The following is an 8,953-nucleotide window of genomic DNA, read 5'->3' as shown; positions in this document are numbered from 1 at the left end:
GTCGATGGTTGCAAGTGGCCCTCATCTTGGGCAGGGAATATGTTGGGTCCGCAAGGACAATAAGAGTTTGTCTCTTGGGGTCCTTCCTGATGTCTACCTGCACACACGCCAATTATTGCTGTTTGTAACTCCAGCGTTTTGGATTTCGACCCTTTTCAGGATGTTCTCCGATTCTAGATGAGCTTCGGAGATCTAGACGTGTGCTCTTACTGGTTTTATTATACGTAAAATTGTAATTATAAGGACTACGTTTAAACCTCTGAAGGTGGCTATTACTTTGGATTTAAATTTTTCGCGTAAAATGGGATTTTTCTGGCCGTAAGAAACGTCAAGGTTCTGCAGTGTCTTCCCAGATAAATATTGTTCATGATAATGCAAAGAATTTATCTGGATGATTGGAGTAAGCGAAATATGTGTCATTTTTACGCAGTGCGGTTTTCAATGAGTTTGGTTCTGTAATTGTTTTGGCGTTAAGATGTAGCGTGCGTATTAATAGGTTTACATCTAATTTTAAGAAATATATTATTACATTTCTTTGCTCATCATGAAGATAAACTCACCGTGGAAATTGTTGAGTCGGCTTGCTCTGGGAAAGAGATGGAATTCATTTACAACGTGTAAAATCATCTAGGATTGGTAGTACAATAGATACTAACCAATGAGAATTTAGTCATCGTCATTTTGAAGTCATCAGTAATTAGGGACCGTGGGGATCAGTCCGATTAAAAAATTGAGAATTAATTAAGCTCGCGTAGTGGTGTAGTAGTCTGTATTTATAATTGTGATTAATTACTCCCCCCATGGGATACACCTTGTCGTGGTGGTGGGGCTCAGTAGCTACTATTTTCGGTGGTGGGTGAAGCTAAGTATCCTAGGCGGGTAAATGGCTTTTACCCAAAAAAGTTTGGTACGTACGCGCTACCAACCAGTAAATGTGGTTGAACGTTCTGCGCGTAAATGCATTCGGGTAACTTTTTGAGGAAATTGGCATTCCGGTCGTCATACCATTTCTAATCATTACCGGGATGACTTTATTTCCGTACTACTGTAGTGCGAAGTTGGCGTAGAATCCGGGGGTGATGTGCACTACAGTTTCCAAAAACTTTGCCAAGCAGCATTGAATTTATAACTATCCAGCAGCTTATGTCTGAACAACCTATATATTGATATACAGTGAGTTTTTTAAGACCCCATAGGATTTTACATGTTAATTTTTCAACCCCCTGTTACCTTTTATTTTTGTAAATATTACAAAGCCTAGGCGCTGTTCTTTTATTGCATAGTACCGTTTTTTAGTTATTCATTTTGTGATACCTAAATGGTTATAAAGCGATATTTTGGAATGAAAATAGCTTCCTTTCCTAATTTCCTTGGGATCAAAATTACAAATGACATGATTTTCGGCCTATTAACAATTTAAAATTGAAGCAAACGGAATTAGAAAATACTTTTTGTTGGGATTTTCTTTACTTGTTTATTTCTATATACAGTCAGTTGGTTCTGGTGAATGCAGCCATTTTAATGAGTATGGTGTGGTGTGAAAGTGCCTTAATTTATCCGCATAGTATCGATATTTGACAGTGTGCAGTGCACTTCACTCTGCAGTAAAGCAATGGTCTTTGGTATTGGTAGTGTAGTGAAAAATTTCTTTTAAGTTAAATCCTTTTTTAAGTATTTGTAATAATGTAAGTATAAACGCTTTTTGAAAACTATGTACAATACGGTACACACGCACATTGTAATTACCATCCCTAACCGTAGATCGTTGTTTATGTTGTTTTTGTTTCAGTAGATGAGATTTATGTCTGTGTCTGCATTTAAATCCCTGTTCCTTAAACGATTTAAAAGCATGAAGGAATGTGAGCGTCCGTACATCCCTCCTAGCATTAATTCATCATTAATCGTGTGGTTGCCTTTGCAGGCACCATTTCTCAACAAGCTCTCGCAATGCGCTATCTTAAAACTCTATGGACCAATTCGATATACTACATTCAAACGGAACTATTGATTTAAACGATGTTTTAAGTACCAATAAAAATGAAAAGAAAAAAGCCGCTCGTAAGCGTTGGGCAATTTTGGCAAAGGCTTTGAAGGTCTGTTTAAAAATAAAATAAATTGTCGATATTCATTCTAATTATTTTGTACAGAGTCCAAGTGGAAGTGAACCGTCAAGTCCCACCGACGAGATTTCTGTACGACGTATATCTTCCTTCATGCTCTTAACTACGCAACTGCTCGACCATTTTCCGCTCAGTTCAACAGACCATTGCATCACTGATCAGATAAGAAAACGTACTTGGTATAAATACTCGATGAAAGTAGATGACAGGGAATATTTCGTCAATGTCGGCCATAGAATTCGTGCGTTCTCGGCCGAGGACTTAATGGGTTTCAATAATACCGGAAATATTTGCGTATGGCCATCCGAGGAAACTTTGACTTACTTTATGGGTGCTAACTTGAATATTGTAGATGGTAAAACAGTATTAGAATTAGGCGGCGGAATGTCCTGCTTGGCGGGACTTATCTGCGCGAAATACGGTGCCGCCAAGCAGGTTACTTTGACCGATGGTAACAAAGTATCTATCGAAAATGTACAAACTAGCTTATATAATAACGAGTTCGCTTGTCCAGTTGCCTGTAACGTTCTGAAATGGGAGGAGTGCGTTGTCAAGGAGAAATTTGATGTAATTTTATGTGCAGATTGCTTGTTTTTTGATGAAGGGAGGATTCATTTAATTAAATGTTTATGGGACGTAATGTCATCCGATAGTTTAGCACTTGTTATGGCTCCACGACGGGGCAATACCTTAGCAAAGTTTATATCACATGCACAGAAAAAAGGTTTTACTTGTAGAGAAATATTAAAGTATAACAGTGTCGTATGGGAGAAGCATTTGGCTTTATTAGACAATTGCGAGTACGACGAAAACATTCATTATCCTATACTGATTGAAGTGACCAAAACCCAAGTGGCCTTAGATTCGTAGTTATACCAAGTACACTGATGAATACTCGAAACCAAATTTTGCACATTAGTCCTTAAAAGAAGATCTAGTCTAATAATTATTTGTGACCTACTTACCTTGTCTGTGATAAAAAATACCAATTTCCTTATTATATTAGTAGATAGAATGTGAAATTTGCAAATGCGCTCATAGATTATTAAAGTAAATGTATACAGGGTGTTCACAAAGTATTTTCAACACAGATGTTTCTCCGATCCACCAATTCGGATTCCAAAGTACTTCACTTTATTATAAATAGTAGTTACTAATACTTATATTCGGTATAATTATGCACACACTTAGCCTCTTTAAGCTATGAACATGCCACATAAATCAATTTTTCTGACGTAAATGGCTTCCATTATGCGTACTTGATTTTTGTGCTTACTTTTGAATTTTATTTTTTGTGTATTTAGATTCTATCGGCCAACTGCTAAAAAGTTCCTGAAAATCGCTCTGCAAAAGACCATACTATGGAAATAAAAAATAAGATAAAGTGAAACAACCGTACTTAATGAAAGAAGATGTTTGATATATTTCGATGTTCAGTGTTTTTTTTGTTGTTAATTTTTTTTTCTTTTGGCAACTCTGGTTGAAGTGTAAACCAATATAAACAGGTATTATGAGTTATTTGCAACTCAGTAGCGTAATCTGAGAACCCGGGGCATCAGTCAAGGCAACTGTCAGACCTCCCTCTGTATAGTAACATTGGAATATCTTACTAGTCACACAATTTACGGGTAAAAAAATTTTTATTTAGTAAAATTTCTATAGGTGCTTAGTATTTATTATCTTGGGGCGGAGTTGAGCAGAGACGAGACATGTTACGTGCGGAAGAGAAAGAGTGGGGTTATTAAATTGCTTCTAATTGTTTGCTCATTTTTATATCCTTTCTTGTTTTTGGGAAGAGTTTAAATCATCATAGCAAAGCTGTTATTATCAGCAAACAGATGACGGTTTACTTATTGTTACTTCAATGTTAGAATGAGTTACAGTGCCTACAGTTTAGAATGATATTAAATTAATTTTCTATTTCTCCCAACAACTGAGATATCAATGGTATCTTCATTTTATTTCGTGCTCCGCGTCCCATTTTTAATAAGAATCACAGAAAGCATAATCAATTGTTTCATTTTATCTACCTTTGCCGTTAAAGTGATCAGTTTATCTACCTGTCTGCTAAAGAGAGACTTGCTATACTCATTCAAACCTATTAAAATGTCAATTTTACAACTGCTGTAAAATTAAAGGTATAAAATAGTAGTTCCGTAGATCACAGGGCCTACAAAACTGCAGAATCTCAGGGCTTTCCATAAGACCTGGGTGGAGTTACGCCTCTGTTACAGCTTTATCGTTGTACAAACTACATTTTTGATCTACCAGTTTCCTATGATGTATTAGATGAATGGGAATGTTATGAACACAAAACTGTGTCCAAGATAGGGGTGTCTATGACGATGGTTAAATTAGAAAAAAGATGCGATTAAAGTGTTATTATCATGTTTTAAAAAATCCATGTGGCTACTTTCGAAGATATGCCAAAAAACCGAAATTTAGCGATTTCGTTTTTATTTTTTTCTGACGTTATTTAGAACAGATACAAAAAATAAAAAACACTTTCTCATTGCCACTTTTTGGGCTCTACAAGACACTGTTGAGAGATTTTCAATACAATGTTTCGTAAATTTGTCTGATAGGTATTCTCTTCTCGCATGATTAGGGCGTTGTGCGCGGGTGCACCATCCTGTTGAAACCAACAGTTTTCATCTTTTGTTTTCTTTTGTGGCGTATATCGTTGAATTCGTAATAAAAATGCTACTCAATACAGTGTGCATTTTTTTTGCTGGCCATATAAGAAAATAAAGTTCGTGACGATTTTTCCGAAATTGTTGTTGTATTGAAAATCTCTCAATGGTGTCTTGTAGAAGCTCAAAAAGTGGCAATGAGGAAGTGTTTTTTTAAATTTTTTTGTATATGTTCAAATAACGTCCGATTTTTGTGAAGTGGAGAAATGAAATAGTTTTACAACACTGGTTTCTATCCATTTTGGAAACGTTTCCAAATAGTGACCCTAACTGTATTTGCTACTAGAAAAGGAATACGTTCCTACGGAGTCGCTTTTCTAAACAGTTATGTTCAGAGGAGGATATGGCTAATTTTTGTGACAGCATATTTTTTCTTTCAGATTAAAGTAGTGTGCATAATTATTCCATTCCTTGTTATATTGATGTGCTTTAAAAAATCCAGTAATTAAGTTTACTAATTAATCTTAGAGAAGCTACTTAATGTGAATAGCAGCGCGTCGTGTGTTTGTATTAAAAAAATGTTATTTTTGTGAGATCTGAGATTAGCATTCCTTAATTGTGTATTACTGATCTTATGCCATAGTTAGATAGAAAAATAGTTCCTTCCTTTAACCAGTATTCTTTCATGTATCATAGGAGAAGTCTAGTCGTATTTAAAAATGTTCCAATATATTTCGTTTTAATTAAATGTAGTTCCTATACAATTGGATTGTTATTAATATTATATTTATTAAATATATAATCGTCTAATTTTTGATTTTCCATTTTATCCACGTAGGGCCGACTATTGGAAGTCTCAAGAGCGCAAGTATTGCGACTTTTGCAGATGTTGGATTGCCGATAATAAACCTGTAAGTATGAAGTTTTTTATATACTTATCACTATTTTCGACTTCCGGTTTAGTTTTCTCACAGTGCACAATACTCCGAAAGGCATCGCACATTGACAATATTGCAAATAGTCGTCCCTCTAGATAGTCGAGGAGCTCCCTATTGTTTTTCAAGGTTTCAATTAAACGAGTAATTTCTGCGAAGATCGATAAATTGAAGTTGAACGCCATGTTACTGACAAATTTTCAGAAACTAATCAAACAAAATCTGCATAGCAAACTATATCTATTTATTTCTTATTTCAATCAAGGTAATGGTTCGTATTTACAGTAGCTTAAGTGTATGCGTAACTATATTTTATTCAAACCAGTTCAAATGCAGTGTCTCTGTCTTTATTTAAACATGTCATTCTGACATTTCTATGGCGTTAGGCCGCCCAGCACACTTTGATGTGTACAAGGTTATTTTATAGAGCTGGTAGACATTTTTGGGGAGGTATTTGAGGTACGCTGTGCAATTGCCTCTTTTAATGGCCTATATTCTATACATTTTTGTGCAGGCTGAGGAAGACGTAAATGTGTCTAAAAACACGTATAAAGCTACCAAAATTTCAAAAATGTCCTGAGGGATCATCTTCCTCCTCTCGGGGAGGGGGGGGGGCTAACGCGGTGGGGGGGGCATAGATAAATAGCATTCACAAGTAGGCCACCAGTAAAAAAAGGTGGAGAAACACTGGACTAGGTGACTCCGCGCAAGTTACTTTCCACCACAAGTGGGAATTTGGAAATTTGCCTGCGCGTGCCATTAGAAATTCTTCAGGCGGCGGGCCACACACACGCGGGCATAGGGTTGAGCAGCCTGTTACAGTGCGTTTCCACATATCTAATTCTTCAAACCATTAAAGGGGAGTCCGTTCAGGCATCAGCACTTAGACACGCCCAAAGGTCTATTGTGCCTATCCCCTTGCTTTCGGAACTGGGTTTAGAGCCCGTTCCTTTCAATGAAGAATGGGACCCAGTTTAGCCCAAGTTGCATTACCCTATTAGACTCAGTGGTATTGGATCATCTAGTAGAAGGAGTTTCGAATCGCTGCTTGTGTGAAACGATCGACATCGCTAACGGTTTCTTACTTTGCCTTGTTTTTTGAGGACTTCCTAGAGGTTTCCTCGATTTAGAGATTTGTGAAATAGAAGTCGCTGTTCGCAGGCTAAAGGTACGCGTTCACTGAGGCGGAGCGGACGCAACTGACGTGCTGTAAAATACTAATCACATATAGATGCATAGTCTGTAACCGCCTTTAGTTAGTTTTTATAAATCGGAAAAATATCTCTTCTTTTATCAATAATTATACGTCTCCTAAATATGCAGCAAAATTCTCTGTACATGTTTATATATTTAGGTATGATTATTATAGAGCGTAGAATTTCACGAAAAAGGCAGACGACACCAAGAAAACGTAACCAAGCGTCTTAAGTTAATACACAGAAAAAGTAAAAGAGATGAAAAAGAAACTGTTAAAATCGACGCGGCTATTCAGCACATGGAAATGGCCGCTTTGGAGGCGTATAGAAAAGACATGGAGGCCAATCCTGATTTAAGCTCAGTTCGTCAAAAGGGCAAGGGAAGTAGTTCAACGATCAAGAGCGGAAAACAACTGTGGCACCAAGAAAAGTCGAGAAGCGGACAAATCACTTATCGCAATATCATGACAAATGGTAATAACTTTTTGTTAATATGTGCCATTTCTGAAGGTCACTTACAGAAACCGTCCAGACACCTCCGCCGGAGGGTTTCTTAACCCTAAAGGAAGTAAAGTTAGCCTCGCTGGATGCGACAAAAAAACAAATGGATGTCGTCCAAAGGCAGCAGCAAATCGAAGGGAGAATAAGATTTGACGAGCTATTGCAACAAGACGAAGAGGAGCGCGCGAGATTGGCGCGCGAAAAAATGAAGGAAAGAAGAGCCGAACCGTTACCAGAACCGGTTTACGCACCCCTTATACCGCCAGGACCGTCTACACCATACGGCCAGTGGCGGAAGGTTGAGAAAAAAGAGTAACATTCAATATTTTATCTGCACTTTAATATGGTTCATTTTAGGGCGAAGGAAGTCGATTGGCAACTACCTCAACAGCCAGAGTATCAGTACCCAGCTGTTGTTGAGCCAGAACCGGAACCTGCACCTAAAGAATTTAAAGAGAAAGTTGTTGAAAGTTTAGGAGATGGATCGGCAACATTTAAAAAGAGAAAGATTGGCTCGCGAAATACCAGACAACGAACGGATGATGATTAGCGTGATGGTGCATTTATTTTATTATAAAAAAGCATAGCCAATTATAGTATGGTATTGTATAATGTTTTATAATTTAGGTGTAATAAAAATGGATCCCAGGTGATGCATAATTTTTAGCGTATTTTCCTCACAGTGAAAAATCGCTATTGGCTGCACTTTGACGTCCGTCCGTCTGTCCGTCACATGTACCTACTCCTTCTAAACCACTCAACCGATTTTGGCGATATAGGACTCAATTGAAAGGGCTTAGTCCAAGGATTCCGTGCATACCCATATTTTTTTGGTTATGCGCAGTGTCAAAAATTTGGTTTAACGCATGTGCGATGCTAACTTTTATTTATGAAGATATTTAAATGAAACTTTAAATGTAAACACTACGAATATAAGTAAAATTAAGAACATTTTCAAAATGTTGTTTTGCGCATGCGCAATGCCAGCTTTCTTATTTATGAAGACATTTAAATGAAATTTTATACATAGGCATTTGGCATAAAGGCAAATCTAACACCAGTTGCAAAATTTGGTTTTGCGCATGCGCAATGGCAACTTTCTTATTTATGAACGCAGTTAAACGAAATATCATATGTAGGCACCTTGAATGAAACTAAAATTAATACCGATTTCAAAATTACTGGTAACGCATGCTGTATGTTTTATTTATGAAGGTAGTTAATGAAATTTCTCATGTAGACAATGCGCAATGCTATTTACGAAAGCATTTATGAAACGTTCCATATGTAGACACTTCGAATAAAAGTGACACTAATGCCCATTTCAAAATTTGTATGTATTTGTATACGCTCCACTATGTTTTATTAAACTGCATAGACTTCGACTATAGGCGGTCGCGGTTCATTTGAAAGAGAATGGGGTAAGGGTCTCGTGCCTACCGGTATTTTTTCCTGGTCCTAGCATTATTAGGAGGAAAATACGCTCTCGTCATTTATGTTTGCATAACGACTTTAAGCTTGGTTGAATATGTACCTACTTTGTGGAATCATTTTGGCACTGCTGATTA

The 8,953-nt window shown here is 37.0% G+C and overlaps 1 protein-coding gene across 3 annotated transcripts; it reads left to right on the top strand.

Annotated features, from left to right (window-relative positions):
• The first annotated feature begins 812 nt into the window (after window positions 1-812).
• Window positions 813-8,038, top strand: LOC116176425 (calmodulin-lysine N-methyltransferase-like). Of its 3 annotated transcripts, none has more exons than XM_031494980.1 (5): window positions 1,438-1,685; window positions 5,592-5,664; window positions 7,058-7,358; window positions 7,406-7,683; window positions 7,743-7,947. In XM_031494980.1, coding segments are annotated over exons 1-5 (717 nt in total). In that variant the 5' UTR covers window positions 1,438-1,683; the 3' UTR covers window positions 7,806-7,947. The 3 variants fall into 3 exon arrangements, with proteins under 3 accessions (XP_031350838.1, XP_031350840.1, XP_031350839.1); XM_031494979.1 differs by having other exon boundaries at window positions 1,443-1,685; window positions 7,406-7,697; window positions 7,743-8,038; XM_031494978.1 differs by lacking the exons at window positions 5,592-5,664; window positions 7,058-7,358; window positions 7,406-7,683; window positions 7,743-7,947 and adding exons at window positions 1,922-2,093; window positions 2,148-4,845 and having other exon boundaries at window positions 813-1,685.
• The last annotated feature ends 915 nt before the right edge of the window (window positions 8,039-8,953 follow it).

Source organism: Photinus pyralis, unplaced genomic scaffold (assembly GCF_008802855.1).
Source record: "Photinus pyralis isolate 1611_PpyrPB1 unplaced genomic scaffold, Ppyr1.3 Ppyr1.4_LG7, whole genome shotgun sequence".
Taxonomy (NCBI): domain Eukaryota; kingdom Metazoa; phylum Arthropoda; class Insecta; order Coleoptera; family Lampyridae; genus Photinus; species Photinus pyralis.
This window is presented reverse-complemented; position numbering and strand designations above follow the sequence as displayed.